Below are 21,551 nucleotides of genomic sequence, written 5' to 3' on the forward strand. Positions count from 1 at the left end.
TACACATTGAGACAGAGACAGGCAAGTTCCTCTCTCAAACTTGTTCTTTTCCAACAACCTTGTACTTTTGCAACATTTTGACTGGTCTAATAAATGCATTGCATTGTAAAGTATAATCTATAGTATAGTATGGAGTATATTAAACTCAAATAAGGTTAAAGTTAGTTGCCCACCTTCAATATGGTACATATTTAGAGACCAAGTCTGCAAAGATGTATCTATCACAGCATCTTAAGCAATATTTATTTTATGACTGGGAAGAAAGGGGTTACGATCAGAAAACCCTTTCCAGCTATCACAATCCACAATTCTACAGAAAAAGAGGAAAAAGAAGCCTTCATTGTTTCAGAGCAGAGCAAAGTATTCTTCTTTCGTGCAGCATTTGTAAAACAAAAATATTCTCCATAGACGTGTTTAATTGGTTCCATCTATCAAAAGATTTTATTTATAGGATGGACAGCTTCTAGAGAAAGAGAGAGAAACGGGGGAGAGAGAGAGAGAGAGAGAGAGAGAGAGAGAGAGAGACCTGACTCATCCAAACTGTCTAATTTAACATGGATTGAGTTACTTCCGACACTTAGCAGGAAGGTTCCCAACAGCCATTTGCCCTTCTTTGACTCTCCCGATTAAAGTAGAGGAAATACAAATGTGAATGCACCAGTGGAGGAGGGGGACGCGAATAATCGTGGTATTATTAAATTCCATTGTCTATCGTGGAAAAAAAGACCAGGGTAGTTGAGATGAAATTTCTACTGGTTTCTTTTTAAAGAGAGAGTGCTTAGGATTCAAATCAGTCTAGGACAGTGATGGCCAAACTTGGCCCTGCAGCTGTTTTTGGACTACAACTCCCATCACCCCCAGCTAACAAGACCAGTGGTCAGGGATGATGGGAATTGTAGTCCCAAAACAGCTGCAGGGCCAAGTTTGGCCATCACTGGTCTAGGAGAATTTGCACTCTCCACTCCTCTATGGAAAACATATGAATGTGTTTGGGGGCACCCTTCAACATCACAAAGCTCATTAAAAATAAGCTATTTGGGAGACTGGATTCCTAACAAAAGCTTAAGCCCAACAACCCTCTCTCATTGTTTCTATTAAATGTTGTTTTGAGAGAACATACTTAAAATAATGTCTTCAAAGGTTGGGGGATTTTCTATACCGAAGTCATTTCCATATAGAAAATATAATGCAAGGAATACACAGATTATCAAACAAGCAATAATCATACTTTTTTCTTGTCTTCCCATATACATCTGGTTGGCCACTGAGGCTGCTGGCTAGGGTGTGTGTGTGTGTGTGTGTGTGTGTGTGTGTGTGTATAAGAGAATCATACACATATACATGAATGCAATGACTGACTGTAACATAGACATGATTGCCAGCAATCAAATAGTTTCCTGAGATAATATATTATTTTACATCTTAAACAGCCATTTAGGTTTCTAGATAAATGGGAGCTTTCTTAATTTACCCAGTGTATGTTTCCTATATTACTCCATGAAATCACAATCCACTTAACCTAATTTAACAAAATAACTGAAACAAAAAATATGATCTATCTGTACTCAAATGGCTACCTTCCTCGTGGTCAAGTCAATAGTAGCATGAACTACATTTAGAGCTGTGCTGGCTGAAGAGTTGAGAGGAGAAACATTTTTATGAAAAAACTCACCTCCGCACATTAAAAAGGCACTTCCCCTTCAGGCAATTTCTTCAAAAGTGAGCTAAAGCGGTTGCTTATGTAGGAAGCATGCCCTTACTCTGAAATGGCTTTATTTGCCTTCAGTGATGTCAGCAACATGCAGCCAAATCAAATTGACTCATCATCTTAAGCAATTGATGATTTGGCTTATATCATTATAGAAAGGAGAAAGAGGGAGTATCAGGACAGCAACCAATATGGAAACAACAGCAGTGAACAACTTCTGGAAAATGTAAAAATTCCCACTAAAGTCCACATCTAGAATATGGGGCACTTCCTCTAATTAGGAATTGGGGAACATTGAGCATAGTCCTAACTACAACACACACCTCAGATTATTGCTGTTCCTCCATCTGTTGCTGTCAAGCTATCCTGTGAATACAAGGCTAGCTGGCTAGTTTTGAGGATGTTCTGACTAAAAAAAGGTAAAGGTAAAGGACCCCTGACAGTTAAGTCCAGTCGCAGATGACTCTGGGGTTGCGGTGCTCATCTTGCTTTACAGGCTAAGGAGCCGGCGTTTGTCCGCAGACAGTTTTCCCGGGTCATGTAGCCAGCATGACTGAGCCGCTTCTGGCGCAATGGAACACTGAAACCAGAGCAGCACACAAAAACACCGTTTACCTTCCCACTGGAGGGGTACTTATTTATCTACTTGCACTTTTTGGTGTGCTTTTGAACTGCTAGGTTGGCAGGAGCTGGGACCGAGCAACTGGAGCTCACCGCATCAATTCGAACTGCCGAATTTCTGATCGGCAAGCCCAAGAGGCTCAGTGGTTTAGACCACAGCGCCACCCACGTCCCTGTTCTAAGGGTGTGCAAAAACCCCTATCTAAAGTATGTGATATTTTTAAAGAGGAAGTGGCATTGCTCACTTTCATCCAGCCTTTTCTTCAACGTGGTACAATAAGCAACACAGAAACAAGGTAACAAGTATTATCCATGGAAGCTGCAAATGGGATCTATTTCTTGATTCTAGTTCCATCTATACTCCATACATTTTTATCCTTATCCATGTCCGCCTGTCCTTTTTCATCTGGTTCTACTGATCCCCCTGCCAAATCTAATGTTTGTTTCTTTTTATTCACAACCAATTTTACAAAGGTTAGCCAATTCTCCATTTTAAATTGCAGCAGGTGCTTTAATGGGGATCTGTCCAATACACAGTTAGCACGACTAGTAACTTAAAATAAGTGGCGATTCTCTAGTCCCACTGATATTTGACACACAGTTAGTGCTCATGTCGTATCTCTGGCCTTGCCTTCTTATATGTCTTTTTCTTTTGAAAATCTCTAATCTGAGCAATTCATTAGTTCTCCAGGCTCTCCACCCCCAATCACTTTAGATTTGTTGGTTTCAGAGATGACATTCAGCCAAGAAAAAGTTGAGACAGAGGAAAGGGTGAAGTCAGATTCCTTTCCCCAACCACCTCAAGTTCTTGGAAAATTGGCTCACAGTCTATTCAACTAGGTTACAGGTAGAAAAAGTTAAGGCAATGGTATTCCACACACAGATGTGTGAAACCACTTGGAGGGGATCCAAGAAGCTGCCAGACACAAGTTCCCCAACAGTTGGAGAACACCTAAATACTTTGGCACTTGACCCATTTCAACTGGCCGAAGCAAGTGTGGATTCTTTTAGCTGTGCTTTGAGATAGAAAAGGGATAGAGGCTGATCTTTTAAGGCAGGATTGAAGAGTGGAAGAACATTCCTAAAGGTGGCAGTTTGGTTTAGAGAAGTTTAGGAGCAGGAAACTATTAGACCAGGTGTTCTCTCTATGCTCAGTTCAAGTGTTCTCAAAGTGCACTCAGGGCAGAACTTTTACATCTTGGCAGCCACAGTTCTTCCAAATTACTTTTGCTGAGGTAACATAAATGTGGAGAAAGCTGGAAGGGAGAGATGTCCCATCTACTGATTCTCTCCAGAAAACAGCTCCCCACAGGCATCTTTCCCCCTAGCCAGAAGGGGGAAAGGAAGGGTATAAGAACAGCCCAGGGTGTATTTGCAGGGGAGAACGGGTGAGCAGAGGCAGAATTAGGGGAGGTGGAGGGAAGACAAGTAAAAAGAACCAATTTTTTTGGCCTGAGAGCATTAAATACAGAAGAGACCGGGGGTGGGGAGATTGCTTTCTCAAATGGCTTACATACAGTGATTTCCTCCCATTTAACTTTTTTCCTGCAAAAGGCTGCTCATACACATGGACTTTTACTGAAGCTCCAATTGCCTGCATCTTGCCATCGCAACAAATCCAGCCAGGTAATACTGCACGGTGCCAAACAGAGAGAGAATTTGGCTCAGAGTCTTAACATTTTAGAGGTGCAAGCCTCCCTTTCTCAACCTCCATCTCACACCTAGGCAGTTGTATGTATTCCCATGGCCATATACACAAAAAAGTATCCGATGGGCTGCAAACTTTGCTTCCTATTAAACTGCTGAAAGACATAATTTGATACCTGAAAGAGCTTTGAGTTTTCTAAACCAAAGCCGTGCCTAATGAGGCACACATGGCCTTCAGTGTTAGCCACGCAAAATCCAAGGACAAATCTTTGTCTCTAATTTTTCAGACTGTCTTTTCCTTTCCATGCCATCCAGATTGTTTGTTCCCTGCAACCCCCTCCCCCCGCCCCAATGTTTCTTAGAACTTAAGACAAGGGAAAATTTGCCTCTTACAGAGCGATCCCAAGACTAACTCTTCTCACATCTGTCTTGATCCCTGCAAGATGTACACCCACAGGAGCAGGCTCTAGTGCCAACTGTAAATCCCTAACTTATTATGTTCAGGGTGAGAAAGTATGTGCTATGCAATGGGCAAGGTTAGCACATGCTCCAGGAAGCCATTCTAGCCATCAACACTTCATTGCTTTGGAACATCGCATGGTAGTATCAGCCAGGCTCTAATTTATTAGAACTCAAATGTTTCCAGATTAATCTGGGATGCATGTGCATGAATGGCATATAGGCATTCTAGCCATCAACTGGGTGCCATAGGAATGATGCATATAATACTATGCTAACCTAACCAGAGATCTCATACTGATAAGCTGGAGAGGTAAAAAGAAGGTCATATAACTAAAACAATTGTTACGACAGACACTATTTATTGATCAACCAATTAAGGTTAACCACGCTAATATACCATATGGTGCCAAAATTAATTCCTAATTTATTCCTTAATTCCTAATTTATTCCTTGTTCCTTATCTATATGTCCCTTTAGAGGAGAGCAGGTGTGTATGAAATTCTAAGTCAGTACTAGCAACAACCTATTGAGTGAACTGTAGTAGTTCCCAACGTTAATCTGTGAGTGACAGGGTAATCAGCAGTATCCAAATGAGTGCAAGAAGTTGATCAAGAACTCTTTCTTGGCATATGCTGTTTTCATTTTGTGAGCTACACCAAGCAATCCCAAACTGTCATCTGAACTCTGAATACTGGCTCATTCTATGGCTTTTTCTGCAAACTAACTTCACTTCAATAAACATAAAAGTCACTTCCAACTCTTCTACAGTATCAAATTTTCCATCTACATAACAGCCAAACCAACAATGATAAGGAAGTGAGGGTAGCAAAAATGCTGCCAAGAATGTAGTCACCAAGGAGAGGTTAGAATTGGATAGGTGTTTATAGTAGTTTGTCGACCATATTTCAAACATGGTAAGTCTAAAAGCACAAGCACACAAAGACAATTTGAAGTAAGTTTGTTATCAACATTCCTGCTTCTGAAAGCTCCACACAATGAGCACTGGGTGTCAGCAATATCAGGACTCTTCATCAACACAGCTGGCTTGAAGCTGCAGCTGGTGAGTGAGTGAGGAAGGCTGTCACTTTTACCCTTCAAATGAGACACCATTCAAAACAGTATCAAAGGTGTTGTTGAGGCATAATGCCACATTATAAAAGCACGTGTGGAGGAAGGTTATCAACGGTAACCAAGGTGGTCAACATGTAGCAATGCTCTCTTTTATAATGGAAAGCAATCAATAGCTCAGATGGCACAGAACATCCTACTTCTGCAAAAGCAATTCTATTTTGTGTCGTGCCAGCACCTGACATGTGTGAACAATGAAAAAGCATGGGTGGATAAACTGCAATTAGGGAAGTAATGAGTATTTGAGGAATATTAAAGCACCCCTGCTCAAATGACTTCAAGCACAATCCACCTCTGGCAGGCCCCTTGCTTCAATTCTGTTGGCAGCTTCACCCACCCAAATCCCATTTCCTCAAGGCTGTGCTTACTAGGTTTTTTGTAGCTCAAAGTAATTAGTGCCAACGTTGCTGTTTGCACCCATGACCTTGAGCTGCAAGGTCTGTGGCTACAGAAACAGCTGAAGTAAGCCCAAGGTCAACCCACCTATGTAGACTGATGGGACCAGAGGGTCTTCAGCATAGCTCGCTTTTTACCACACATATACCCAAGCCACTGGCAGGCATTCAGTATTTTAAAATTTCTTTTGAAGTGCGTGAAGAACATTATGTCTCCATGGATTTTTGTTAGTCACATCAGGATTTTGTGAGTATCCTTCAACTCTCAAGCTTCTGCAAGTACATTGAAGAAAAGCTCACAAATCATGGCTGATTTTTGAGCCGAATGAGGAGATGTTGAAGCTTCCCTACTTTCAGTCAGACTATGACTATACTCTTAGTCCATCTCTAAGTACCACCACAACCCCACAGGCCACACACACACAAATGAAAAAGCAGCTAGCAATGGGAAGTTATGAAATAATTCCAAGAAAACGGCAAGTTTTCTGGAAGATTAAGCAAACAAAAGCCCTCACACACTGTCAAGTCTCAACAAAAATGAGAACTAGAAACATGAGAGAGAGAGAGAGAGAGAGAGAGAGAGAGTTGAAAAGTGGCCATGGTCAGGAGGCCAGATGTGTCATAATACTAATGAGCAAGTCTTAGCCTCTGTATTAGCCCTCTACAGTTTTTATAGACAGTGGTTTCCAAACTTTTTAAAAAGGCCCTGTTCCCTTTTAAAATTAAAATATGCTCAGTTCTGTCCACACTCTAGTCCACCCACCCTGATGCTCATAACCTCTCTGTATTCTCCAGGTAGCCCCCGTTTCTTGAAATAAGAAGAAACTGTGGGCAGGTGGCCAGATACAGCTGCATTCCTTGGCTTCTCAGGACCTAGCATGAAAGCTTCAGATTGAGGCTTCTATTTTATTCCACCCCAAGCTCCCATCCCTCATTGTACACCATCATTATATTTTTCTTATGGGATGGCACTTTATAAGTACTCTCATAAGTAAACGAATCATTCGGTAGGCAAGTCAGCTCCACACAGGCCTTTAAAAATTGGTTCATCAGGAAGGAAGCACCAAATGCCACACCCTAAATGCTGTTGCCCCTGAGCTTGCTGGTCACCTGAGAGTACCTACCTTTGCAAGTGGTCTACCTTTACAAGATATTAAGAGGCATACAGGCAGTATACAGTTAACATGACCGTTAGCCATGGATAGCCTCCATGAATATGTCTAATCCCCTTTTAAAGAAATCCAAGTTGGTGGGCATTACTATATCTTGTGGTAGGGAATTCCATTGACTATCTGCCGCATCAAGGACTTGCTTTTGTCTTTCCTCCTGAACCTCCCAACATGTAACTTCATTGGAGGACCCTGATGGCTAGTATTATAAGAGAGGCAAACATCTGTCTATCCACTTTCTTCACATAGTGCACAATTGTACAAACCTTTATAATCTCCAAACCCTTACCTCCCTCCCCTCCCTTAACCAAGAAGCCTCCCCATTACAGTAACTTTATCTCAAAGGGGAGTTGTCCATGCCCCCAGCCCCAAGCACTTTCTTCTGCACATTTTCAAGCTCTATAATCTCTTTTTTGGAGATTATACAAGAACTGTGTACAGTACTGTATTCCAAAAGCAGTTGCATGATAAATTTGTAAAAAGATACTGTCTTAATGTTTATTGTAAGCTGATTTGGATAGTTTACTGAGGAAAAGCAGAATAACTAAATGGGGGGGGGAGGAGATTCAAGAGATTTGTCATCGTATTGTGGATATGGTGAATATTATTTATATAGTTGCACCATGCTGCAGAACTAACTTAGGGATTGTGAAATCGCTTTAACACTTTTTTCTTGGGAAATGTGCAGTGGATTAGGGAAATTTTGTTCAGGACATTATGAAATAGGTTATGTCAACACTGCTAGGATTTGTGCAGTATAATTTGCAAACTAGGTCCCATTTGTAATTTTTTAAAGAAACATATCACATTTACTGTAATTGACTTCTCAGGTGTATCCATGTGGGACATCATAAAAATGCAATTGTCATTAGATGGGTACTCTTTAGAATGACCCTTAAAGGCCTGAGGAATGATTAATACCCTTGGTCCACTTTAATTTTGTATTATATATTTACATAATTGCTTTTAATGCTTCTTTGTCTTCATACAGGTCTCTTGAGGAGAATTATTGCAAAACACTGAAGAATATCAAGAGACAGCATTACAGTGGATCACAATACCATTTCTTAAAAACTAACAACTGACATAGTAAAATCCAAATACTCAAGAGTATGATGGAAGATAGAAATCACCTTTCACCTAAAGAATTGAGAGGGAGAGGGGGTGGGAGAATGATGGGGAAAGAAGAAAAAGGGAGGTAGAGAAAGAAATCTGAGAATATGTTAGAGGAGACAAAGAGACAAGATGGGAAGCTTAGTGCATGAATGGATACAACAGACAAGTAAAATGCCAAATGCAGATTGAGAAAATAATGGATTGACAAGGCTTGTGCTGGCCAGCCTGTAGACAAACACAAATGTAAGGACTGAACAGATAGCAAAACAAAGGGACAAGTTAAAAGGAATAGAACATGAAATAAGGCATAACTTTAAAATGAAGCTTGCTGAAATAATTGGAAAGGCTCAAAGAATAGTTGGTCGGTTTTCTTGGTATACAGCAAAACTGTACAACTGGTATAGGAGGCTGCAAGCAGCATTAATTCTGGAACACTGAAGCAAGTAAATAAGCCAGTGGAGGATCTGCAATATAGGAGCTGAAAGGTAGAACTGATCATCTTGAAGTTAAGGTTGTATGTTTAAGTAGTTTAGAAGACCAGGAACTTCATACAGAAACTTATTTATATCTTGGGCAAAGGCCACTTCTCAGTGGTTGAGTTTGCAGAAGGTTCAATGCTGAATCACTGGCACCTCAAGGGCAGGCTGGGAATGACCCCTGTATGTAACCCTGGAGAGCTGCTGCCAGTCAGTAGACATACAGGCTTAAGAAGAGCCTACTAGATCAGGCCAATGCCCAATGCTTTTTTTCTAGGAAAATAACCATGAAGTTGTTAAGGTAAGTGCCACACTTTTTAACAACAAAAAGAGGTGCTGGCACTGTGTACCCTGGAATACACCCGGGGGGGGGGGAGGCACTGCCAATGGCCAATCTAGTCCAGCATCCTTTTCTCACAGTGCTGAACCAGATGCCTGTGGGAAACCTGCAAGCATAATCTGAGCACAAAAGCACTTTTCCCTTGTGTGGTTTTCAGCAATTAGTATTCAGAAGCTTTACTGCCTCCAACTGTGGATGGAGAGCATAGCCATTATGGCTCATAGACTTCAGTAGCCCTCTCCATGAACTTGTCCAATTATTTTAAAGCCATCTAGATTAGTGGCCAAACGGTTGATCCATATAGTTAGTCAAAGGTCTATCCCTGAGTAGGGATCCCATGCCACTTATCTGCCTATAGCCTGCCATTCTCTCCCCATCCCCCATTCTCGAGATCCTTAATTGGCATCCAGGGTACCAGAGAGAGCAAGCACAAATTTGTATATAAAAACAATATAGTACCTGCAATAACCTTCTTTGGAGAATCAGATAAGCTGGACATCCAGACTTCAAAGTCCAAGAAAAGAAGCAGCAGAGAAATAAGAAAAGCAGAAGAGGCATTAGAAAAACAGAGAAGCAGTTTTATGGACCAGCAAATACTGAACAGCTTTTTTTTAAATGTGCACACAGAGAAACTATTTCCATAAAGCTCACAGCAAGGAAACAACCAAGGAGGTTGCTAAAAGAAGAGCATAAGAAGGCACAAAGTTATCCCTGTGGTAGAGTTTCATTAGTGACAGATATAGGCAGGGGATTGTGTAACTTTGGTCTAAATAAGAAAGGTTTTGCTTTGTTTTTGAATAACTTATTAGTAATTTTAACAAGCATAATACGAACAAGTGGGAAGTTGTTGACGTAGGAATGATTCACAGAAATGATGCACCTAAGGCACCTCGGGCCTACATTTACAGTAGGGTCCTAAATGAACATCCTGGGTGAGGGGCTGTGCAAAAAAAGGCTCTGTATCAGCAGCACCTGGGCATGGGATGATGCTTTCTTATTTTATTTCTTATTTTAAAAACATTCTGTTTTTAAACACGGACTACATGGCATGTACATGGCACAAATACTCATTATTATTTTAATAAAAAATGCATTATTCTTTTACACAACACAATGTTGCATATAGCCAAGTAAATCAGGGAAGTAGAAGCAAACTTCATTTTATTCCAGTAGTCATGATTATGCTATGATGTTTATATAGTCTGACTGTGGTTGCTGTATATCAGTGGAACAGATCCCAGTAGGGCTTGCATTTGGTGCCAAATGTTGAAGGTGCCAAACGTAAGCCCTGCTTGCAGAGGAACAATCGGCAGCGCACTCTGCAACTGCATTTGTTTGGAATACTGTGCACAATTCTGGTCCCCTCTCCTGAAAAAGAATATTGCAGAACTGGAAAAAGCTCAGAAAAGGGCAACCAAAATGATCAAGGGGGCGGAGCAACTCCCCATGAGGAAAGGTTGCAGCATTTGGGACTTCTAGTTTAGAGAAAACAGTTACTTGATGGGAGTTTATAAAATTACACATGGCATGGAGAAAGTAGATACGAGAAAAGGAGAAAAACCTCTCTCTTAACACTAGAACTTATGGACATCCAATGAAGGTGAATGTTTTAGGACATATTTTTAAAAAGCAATTCTTCACATGGCGCATAGTTAAAACTATGGAATTCACTCTCATGGAAGGCCATGATGGACACCAACCTGGATAACTTTAAAAGGGAATTTGACAAATTTGTGGAGGATAATAGCTATTGGCCATGATGACAACATCATTGGCAGTACATCCCCAAACACTAGTTGCTGGAAACTGCAGGAGGAAAGAGCACTGTTGCACAGGACCTGAGTCCTGCTTGTGGGCTTCCCATGGGCATCTAGTTGGCCACTGTGAGGGCAGGGTGCTGAGGGGCCTAATCTGCCCAAAGAGCTGGAAGTCCCCCATACTTGTTCTATCAGAAATGTAGAAGCAGTTGTAAAGCATGGAACAGCAAGTGAGGAGGAGGAAGAGAAATGTTAATTGTGTGCTTCACAACTGATGTCATGACAATCTAATTCTCCCATTCAATGGCTCAACACCACTGAGTCCAGGATCTAAAATTACTTAGCTGCACCATTGTCCACAAGACCCTCCGAGTATGTGGTGCAGCAATAAAACTGGATTTGCAAAGCTAAGCAGGGTCCTGTATGGACTGAAGCCATCCAGATAGACACTGACATTGTTCTTAAGGCAAAGGTATGATTAGAGTGCTTCAGAACAAACACAGACTGGAGGTCACCCTGTGAATTTAGCGCCTCATTTCAATCCACTCTATCCTGAGCCAAGACTAGAGCTGTTGGTTTATTAACCAATTTTAAAATGTATTTTTAAGTTGGTCAATAAGCAGGTGATCAGCTAAACATTCATTAATATCACCAAACCTCTGTTTTCAGTACCTTTTGGATGGAACTGAAGTTTAAAAGATTTGAATTGTAAGCCAAGCTTTACACCTACCATTTGGGACCAAAATAAATAAGACTCTCAAGTATTATCTGACCTGCCTGCTAGTGCAGATCCAGGGCAGTGTCCAAATATACCCAGCATGCACCTGCAAGGCCATCACATGAAACAGTAAAAATGTTACTTTTAAATCACACTAGGTTGGTAGCAAAACCCTGTACCTCAGTTCATTCATCTGTAAAATGGAAAATTAAGCCACACATTCTTGAATGAGCTTCTGTCTCTGGGAGAGAAGGTATTGTTCCATTCTGAAAGACTTAACCAAGTGTACAAGGGTTGACTCTGGTTACTTACTGGCACGGGGGGGGGGGGAGCACTCTGCACATGTTCAGTATGCTCAAAGACATTGTTATTTTAGATGTTCCAGAAACTGAGGCCTGGCTAACCCTTTGCCATGAGGCTTTTATTTTAAAAGGAGTTCATGCATTAGAAGGAGCTCACACATGGCAAGTTTAAAAACACTAAACCAAATACGTACATACTGTGTCTAGCTATTGAGGTTTCTCTGGATAAAGAGAAACAGAGGTGACAGTATAATGAAATAAAGCCACAAAATAATTCCATCCAGGGAAAATACTCCAGAACTCCCCAACTACCCCAAACAGAGTTTGCACTGACCATGCCAAACCAATATTGAAAGAGCCAAAAAACAGGCAATGATGAAAAATATCTGGAATAAGAAAATGCATAGAGCTTATGGTTCTATTAGAACCATATGCTCCCGCAGTGGCACAAGATAGAGTTTTTAAAATAGTATGCAACTGACCTACTTGGTGAAGGGGGTGGTGAGATTTCTATCCATGACTGGTTTTTTTGAAGGAGCAGCTGAAGTGCAACCAAGCTATTTACACAATTGCCATTTAATCAGATTGCCCTGAATGCTAATTGGTTGTAAATTTTTAAAAGAAGCATTTCTCCCCCCCCCCTACACACACACACACACACACACACACACTTGTCAACAGCAGTTGAGCCAAAGCAGAGCACAGGCGGCAGGGAATGTAGAAGCATGCAAGCAACTGGCAAGCTATATTGTAGATTTCCAAATAAAAAAGATATATGTACATATAGGAAGAACACCAGAGCTCCCTGTGTCTGACAGCAGCTAGACAAAGATGAGAGTGCTTCTGAAAGGGAAGACAGCTAGCATTTTTTTTGTTCTGAACATCTGCTTAGCATTACTTTTAAGGGTTTTCTAAAAAGATTAAAAACTGCACGACATTTATATTCTAATTGGTCCCAGCCTCTACAACCTCCCCCCTCCCATCACCAACAATACTATTGCGTATAACCATTGAGCCCCATTGTGACAAAGGAGGGGCAGACACTGCAGTAGGGATTGGGAACCTGTGGCCCTCCAGGCATTGTTGAACTCAACTACCATCCTCCCTGGCCATTGGCCATGCTGTCTTCGGCTGGTAGAAGCTGAAATGCAACAGCATCAGGAGGCTACAGGATTCTTGCTTGTTATGGAGCTCATATAAGCCACCCTGGGTGCCTTTCTGACTGAAAGGCAGGATAAAAATGGTTTAAATAAATACAAAGTGATCCATAAAACTGCTCTAGTGCAATTTTGCTTTGAACAGTCCAACACAGTGCATGCATGTACATTTAACAAAAACTTTCTGCAAGGGATTTCTAGTGGAAGTTGCCTGGCTTGCAGTTTAATTACATGGATAAGCCACTTCAAGGTGTTCAACTTATCATGTGTATACTCAGACTTGCAAGAGATGGCTAGGGAAGGCAGGCAGTGGGTCCAGGTGGTAGAAAATGCTTATCATGTGAGGGAGTAGTTCCTGCTGCCCTGAAGCAGTTAGGGGTCCCACCCCTCAATTAGCCACCCATGAAACTAGTGGTATACAACTGCCACCCAGAGGCAAATACCCCCTTTTGGGGCAAGTTGCTCAAAATGGTGGTGAGTGTCCAGAAGTGCTTGGAAAAAGTTATTTTTCTGGCTCCATTTCAATCTGGCTTTAGGGTTTGGCTTTGGCACTGAAGGAGCCTTAGCCACGTGACCTGTGCTGGGAGAGGCAAAGGAGGAATGCAACCCTGTTAGTTCTCCTAGATCTCTCAGCAGCTTTTGATATCATTAACCACATATCCTCTTGGACTGGCTCTGTGGGTTGGAAGTTAGGAGCAGAAGCAGTGTGTCTATCTCAGGGGTCAGCAACCTGCGGCCCATGGGAGTCATTTAATTGGCCCACGAGCCGCCCCCCAACCAAGCCGCATGCTCGGCGAGTCCCCGCGCACTGCACTAAACCGGTGCAGCGTGGCGTAGGGACTCACTTCTGTGGCACCAAAAATCGCGTCGATGAAGATGCCTGCCATTGTGGGCACGCGCGCTCACGCACATGCGCGATCTAGCCCATGGAGTGATCTCCGCTGGAGTGAACCGGCGAGGGCAGGGTAAACCTTGCTGACCCCTGGTCTATCTGCAGGGCTGTGTTCAGAGACTGGCAGTAAGGGGCAGGGCTGCTCTTTGGTCCCGTGAAAAATACGCTGTGGAGTTCTGCAGGGTTTCATATTGTCCCCTATGCTTAACACCATTATGAAGCCACTGGAGTGCCTCTCTTTGCGTTGTTCTACCTAGGCTGCAGGATCTGCCAGGTAGGGACTTTTTGTCACTCCATCAGGGAGGGAAGCCCGGGATGCTTTATGTTAGGAAAGGGGCTTCTCTGTGCAATGCTCTTCCCTTGGAAGACATTGTTCAGTTTTTGGTGCGTGCAGAAAATCCTCCTTCCCCCAAAGACCACCTCTGTGTTATAAGAAGGAGATGAAGCAATTCAGGTTGAGATCATTTTATTGAGTGATTTTATTGTATTTAAATCCCAATAGTGCTTGCTATTAAGGGCAGGATATAAATTAACAAAATAAAGCAACTGCACATTTATTGATCTTCAAAACCAGGCTGCCTGGAAATCCTTCTCGTTTTATCTGTATCATTTCCACCAGTAACAGGGAATCCCACATGTTGTGTAGTTAAACCCACCTTGTATTAATCTTTGGGATGCCCCTTTCCTTCTGGAACTATGTCAAGGGGCGTATTGCTCCCTCTCTACAAACATTACACATTACCCTTTTAAATACAAATCCAGGGCACACCAGTGTTTTAAGCCTTGTGGCACCTTATCAACGGCAAAAGGTTTTCTAAGCTTTCATGGGCTCAGTCAACTTTATCAAATGCACAGACCTGTGACTCCAAAGGAAGTGAGCTCTAGTCCATGGCAGCCTTTTGCCTCTTTCTCATTTTAAAACCGAACCCTCATTTGCATTGTTCTACACAGAATGAATCTGTCTTTGAGACTTTCGCTTGTTGTTCGCCTGTTGTAAGTTATCAGCTCCTCCCCTGTTCCGTCCCAGACCAATCAGAGGCTGCTTCCATTTGCCACGTAAACAGAACTGCCTCATTTATCATCTCCACGCCAGCAGAGACCAAACTGTTTCTAAATACTCACATCTGGCCTTCATGTGATTGAATGGTGCTTCAGAACTGATCATATGGCACAAGAAAGCTCAAGGGAGGGGGAGAGAGAAGCAAGGCAGGGGAAAAAGCTCAGTAATGCCCTATCCTTCTCCTGCTCCAAAAGCTATTTTTTTCTAGACTGTAACCTGAGCAGAGGTATCACACATGCTCCAAATAAACAAGGCATAATTCTACATTTACACAATTGGGCTTCAAACAACATCACAAGTTAACTCTCCCTGGGAAACAGAGCCCAAAAACTATCGCCGTTGCATTTCATTTCCAGCATGATATACCTTGTGCTTAATCCTCAAGAAAGAATCCTGATCTCATTTAAGACATTAGGAATCTACAGGATTATTTTGTTTTGTCTGGGCACTTTAGGTCCAGGGGGAAGCTTCTGACTTCAGGGAGTCCAGACAGATTGCACCCCCTACCCCCTTCCCATATGGTTGCTATATTAAGACAGCATGCATGGAGAACCGAAGGAGGTTATAATACTGCTATTTTAGGGTCCAAAGCAGTGCAGCTGGCTTCTAAAGAGAGTCTGGATAACTTCATTGCCATCAATAACATTTACAGCTATGCAAGCAAGGAGGAAATGGCAGGAATTTGGGCAAGAGTTGAGTTCCTGCCAAAGATGGGGAGGGAGCTCTGGCTCCCAACCAGACAGTATCACTTAGCTGATTAGATGCATTCGCAAGGGCTATAGAGTCCTGATGGAGGAGTATTGATCATTACTGCAAGAAAACCCAGGTTCTTAACTTATTTTTAAATAGGCACACATTTGCTTCCTTCAGTCCAAGCAGCTGCAGTGAGAGACCTTATCATGTACTACATTGTTTCCCAAACTTCCAATAGCTGAAGCACACTTTTTCCAAATTAAACCTGGCGTTGGCACACCTAAGTCCTTCAAGCTTGCATTTGGTGTGTAGGAAGGAGCCCATTCCTTCAGTTTCTGCACACTCTGCTTGGCACTCTTCTTCCAAGGGCAGGTAAATCTGCTGCATCAGAAGCAGCGAAGGTCCAATCTCCCTCATCTCAAATCATAAATAGCTCACTACTTGCAACCAGCATCTGTGAACACCCAATAAAAAGCTTGATTTTTTTATTCAAGAATTCCAACTTGGCTCACACCTCCTGCATAGTAATAAAAACAAACAGACCTGCTCTGGGAGAGGGGGGGAAAGTGAATGCCTGCTGATGCTTTTCTGAAAAATGCTTTTCCAAAAACTGATGTCCATTTTCAGGAGTGCACATTGCTGCCAGGCAATGTTTTAAAAACTTTATGCATTTCAAAACCAGCTCATAGAGAACTGTGAATTGGGGAAATGCAATTATTTAACTCAATTGCTGATGAGGAGTGACGAAAAGATCGAAGCACACCTTAACCAGAGATGTAGCAGAATTACCTCCCCACTCAAGCCAGAGCAGTGAATCATGCAAAGAGGCAGCCTCTTCTGTGAGTGAGTCCTTTCACAGGAAGCTTTAATTATTCAATATTATTTATTAGATCACTTGTGGCACTATGATTTATTGTGATAAGCACAAGCCTCAGATTTGTATGTCTGCCCCCCCCCCAACACCCTGGCTAGAAGGAAGATTTCAAAAGCCATTATTAAGCCATGGCTTCCTAAACCCAGGATTGTGGCTTTACACCAATGTGGTACCCTCTAGATGTTGAGGCCTGTAACTCCCATCATCCTTGACCATTGGCCATGCTGGGAGAGGGGGCTGGAGTCCGTAACATCAAGGGAGGCACAACACTGGGTACTCTGTTCTACAACAATATGGATAAACAAGCCAGCTTCATATCTTGAAGCTGGCTTATTTTGAGAACTGAGAATAGGTAGTCTTTAAACAAAACAGGAAACTGTTGCTTACTAAAAACCAAATAAAAAGCCCTTCAAAGCCCTCCTGACAGCCACATGAGGAGAGCACACAAACCCAACACTCACTGCAGCTTGTGGATGTCATGATAAAACCATGGCTTATCATGAGCATCACCAAATGGCCCTCAACATTTAACAGATCATACTGTTGTCCTAAGCTCCTGGTGTATGTAGACATGAGTTTGGGTGAAGGGTATTATCCAAACAAGTTTTCTATACTGCATAAGCACAAGAGATTGCAGCATTTCTTGTGAGTCTGGCGGGGGACGGGGGTTAAAATAGCCCAATGCACATGTTCCATAAATATAAATATATCAACACTAGGAGAAAGGAGCTGTATCCACACAGCCGTTTATTCTCTCCCCTCACCCCCAACATTTCCCTTACTGTCAGGGCTTTTCTTCCAGCCAGAACTTAGTTCCCAGCACCTCTCCGGTGGGTGCCGTTGCCATTGTAAGAGAACAAGGGAGATGTTAATGACGACTTGAGATACCTCTTTTTCTAGAAAAACCAGCACTGCTTACTGGAGCTTACTGGAGAGCCAGTGTGGTGTAGTGGTTAAGAGCAGTAGACTCGTAATCTGGTGAACTGGGTTCGTGTCTACACTCCTCAACATGCAGCTGTTGGGTGACCTTGGGCTAGTCACACTTCTTTGAAGTCTCTCAGCCCCACTCACCTCACAGAGTGTTTGTTGTGGGGGAGGAAGGGAAAGGAGAATGTTAGCCGCTTTGAGACTCCTTCGGGTAGTGATAAGGCGGGATATCAAATCCAAACTCCTCCTCCTCCTCTTCCTCTGCATTATATTTCAGCTTTCACACAACATAAAAGGCACTAATGGAGATCTAGTGTAAGTTTAGCACTTATTTTCATGTCAGCTGATTCCAGAAATAAATCTGTTTGAAGTACCAGCATGCAGTTCTTTCTCTGCCATTCTCATGGATGAATGATGGGGAACAGAAGTATGCATGTGTGGAAAGGGTAAGAAAGTAGCAACATTGTCCAATAAAGTTTGGTGTTGTGTCACACCACACCCACTGGTGTGATGAAATTTGATGTTCCAAACCACAACAGATACTGCAGTGTGAAAGGAACATTAAAAAAAGGAACGCAAGCATCATAAGTCAGGAAAACTAACAATATACCCCACATCAGAAAGCACCCTGAGTTGTTGAGCATTAGGCTGAACATTTGCATCCAAGAACTAGATTGGAAGCACTGAAAGCAATGTTCCAAGTAACTTTCCTTATGAGGGGAAAGCACAACATAGCAACATCAGGTGCTTGGGTCGATTATCGAGTGGAAATTTAGGAAGTGTAAATACTGGCAATTCTCCTGCTGATGCCAGCCAGTTGCCTTGTAGAAGTCATATCAGGCATACTGTAAAATTAGGAATTCCAAACACAGCAAGCCAGACCAGAGCGAGTCACATAGCAAGGAAAATATTTCCAAAGAAAAGAGTTCCAGTAGGTGCTTCAAATGCCAAATCAATATCAAAAACACAAAACCCATCCTCGTAAAAGTTCTCCTAGCAAGTATAGTCACTTAAAAGAAAAGTGAGATCTAGATTTCTTGGCAAGATTCACAAAACAATAAGCATCCATTTGTTTTATTTCTTAATCTGTCCTAGTGTTTTTCATGGGACTTCTTTATAGCAATGATCGCAGTGGTTTCAGTTTCGGGGGGGGGGGGGATGAACTACCAGACTGCAGCAAGAATGTTATATGCTGCTGGGTGGCAATTCTATGCTTTCGTCCAGAAGCAAAACACATTATCATCATCAACAACCTTTTACCTTGAAGTCTCAGGAAAGATAACAATTCAAAATATAGTATTAAAATCAGTTAAAACAAATTAGTTAAGATAGGACTTACCCTTTCCTTTGACACCTGATAGGATATTTTCTGCATTATTCTTGCAGGTACAGTGGTACCTCTGGTTACGTACTTAATTCATTCCAGAGGTCCGTTCTTAACCTGAAACTGTTCTTAACCTGAAGTACCACTTTAGCTAATGGGGCCTCCCGCTGCTGCTGCACCACCGCTGTGCAATTTCTGTTCTCATCCTGAAGCAAAGTTCTTAACCCCAGGTATTATTTCTAGGTTAGCGGAGTCTGTAACCTGAAGCGTATGTAACCTGAAGCGTATGTAACCCGAGGTACCACTGTACAACTGACTGAACCACTGAATACAAGGTGTAGTTCTAATAGCCCTGCACCACCTCAAATATGCCAGAGATAACTCCCAGTTCAAGGGTTAGTTAGGATTCTATGGTAGGACTCTGAATACTAGAAACTGACTGCTGTGGCAAGTGCACCATTGTATGTTCTACCTTTCATACTCGCAGCCCATGCCTCCATAGTGGCAAAGAGTTGTGCATGGCAGCCTGGCAGAGCTAATGCACTGAACATCCTGAATAATATGGGAGCACACTTAGCTTCAAAGAGTGCCGTCACATCCTTTGCTGCAAGCCAAAATCTTGCACGTTGGCAGAAATTAGGTACTATGTTAACATGTTACTTTTCTCTTAGAAAACCCCAATATTTTACTACACCCCATGGCACCAGCTTTTACATAGCAAGAAGAGACCAACAGGCAGGTCACACTAGCGAAACTACCATTTTCTTTCCTTTTTTGTTTAGGAGGAGAAGAAATCCCAAATGAGAATGGACCATAATACATGGTTTGCATACAGAAGGTCCCAGGTTCAATCCCTGACATCTTCAGTTAATAGAAACTAGTAACAGGCAATAAGAAACATCTTTACTGAGAACATGGAGGGCTGCTGTCAGTCAGAATACACAATACTGAGCTAGATGGACAAATAGTCTGAGCTGATAAAGGATCTCATGCTGCAAGTTATGAGTTAAAGAAAGTTGAAAACTACTGCCCTATGGTCCCCATAACACATAGTGCATGGACATATTTAAACTAGAGACGTCACTAAGCTGTATATAGAAGACAGTGTGTCATGCTTCAAATTTAACAAGCAAGTCTTTGCACACAATAGCTGCTGTATTTATGTCCATACACAATCCGATCTGGCAGGAGCCATGGGAATTACATCAGCTCTGCTCTTGGGGAATGTCTCCCCTGCTTCAGTGTACACTGAGATGGGTCCTCCAGAAAATACTTGTCAAATCAACATTAAGGGTGTGTGGATGGGAGTTGCAATCCATCTGGAGGGTTACAGATGCTCCATACCTGCCTTAGGGCAGGAGAGAGACATGCTGGATTACATCTCCCTGGTACAACCTTGCCTCTCTGTGGGTGGGTGGGTGGGTGTATACCGGTAAGCTTCATTTTGTCCTCCCTTTGAAACATTTAACTGAACATTTAGCTGACAGGTAGCCAAAATGATGCCTTCCAGATGTTTTTGATGACAACTTCCTTCAGGCCCAGCCAGCACAACCAATGGTCAGGGATGATGGGAGCTGTAGCCCACAACACCTGAAGGCACCACATTGGCATCCCAGAACTAGCCAAATGAAACCAGGTAAGAGAGAAGGACAAGACTATTATAGCTTTGAAAGGTAATTTCAGTGGGTAGTTTTTAACCACCCACGCATGACAAATTGGAGCTGCCAAATTCTCTCTTCTACAATGTAATTCAAAGTAGAGGACCTTTGTCCTTTGCACACAATCACCCTACTGAGCAAACATTAGAAGCAAGTCTCACACAATAATCTATAATTATGAGATGGCTTCCGAGTACACACAGCTGTCCCCAACTGCGCCAATGTCAGTCTGAGAGCAAGAGAAAAGAAGAGACTCGTATTGAGCCAGTAACAGCAAGAGTAACCATTTTTGTTGGTTAAAGAATTATTAGATAACTTCTAGGTTCTTGTATTTACTGGGAAACAACTCTTGGACACTAACTGTGGGACAGGATACTATCACTGCACAGTCACACAGAGTCACCATGCTACAAAGCTACAGCACTAGAAATGCTCTGGGATTATGTCCAGAGCAGACTATGTTTCTAAAGCACAGATGGTATTTTGCAGAGGGTTTTTGTTTGGGGGGCGGAGGTGGAAGAGATAAAGAATTGGCCTAATTTATGAGATGTCTGTACAGAACCATTAATTTTAAGAGGATTTATAAAGACACTTTAAAAGTGAAATAAAAGAGGGTGCCTCTGAGTTGAAAATAATTTGAATTGTGCAATTAAATCCAACACATGCAGCTCACAGGTGTGTATAGTTTGCATGGTTAGTAGCTGAAGCATTAACTCAGCACTGTACACTTATGTCATAGCCATCATAATTTCACATGAGAGAAAGGGAGGAATGCCACATTTAACGGCTTTCTACAGTTTTTGTAAAGCACTTGTATTAAAAATAATTACTTTATAAAACATCTGCAGCCAGATCACAGTCAATTTTTAAACAATGCTTTAAAGCTCAGTGAAAATTATCAATACTAGAACTGCAGAGTTTAATCAATGTTTTACTCCAGTACAGTGGTACCTTGGTTCTCAAACTTAATCTGTTATGGGAGTCCGTTCGACTCCCGAAACCATTTGAAAACCATGGCATGGCTTCCAATTGGCTGCAGGAGCTTCCTGTACTCAAGCGAAAGCTGCGTCAGACATTCGGCTTCCAAAAAATGTTCGCAAACTTGAACGCTTACTTCCGGGTTTGCG

General features: G+C 42.2%; 1 protein-coding gene across 12 annotated transcripts in view; it reads right to left on the bottom strand.

The window, feature by feature from the left end:
- The window catches only part of SH3PXD2A (SH3 and PX domains 2A), a 248,555-nt gene that overhangs the window by 70,866 nt on the left and 156,138 nt on the right, over window positions 1-21,551 (bottom strand). For 8 of the 12 annotated variants that reach the window (XM_082225245.1, XM_082225238.1, XM_082225249.1 and 5 more), the window contains one exon: window positions 9,522-9,566. The exons of the other annotated variants lie outside the window; for them this stretch is intronic. In XM_082225245.1, the coding sequence (XP_082081371.1) occupies window positions 9,522-9,566 (45 nt within the window). The remainder of the gene's footprint in view (window positions 1-9,521; window positions 9,567-21,551) is intronic. 12 annotated transcript variants of the gene reach the window in all.

The sequence above is a fragment of the Podarcis vaucheri genome, assembly GCF_965113315.1.
Source record: "Podarcis vaucheri genome assembly, chromosome: 5".
NCBI lineage: Eukaryota > Metazoa > Chordata > Lepidosauria > Squamata > Lacertidae > Podarcis > Podarcis vaucheri.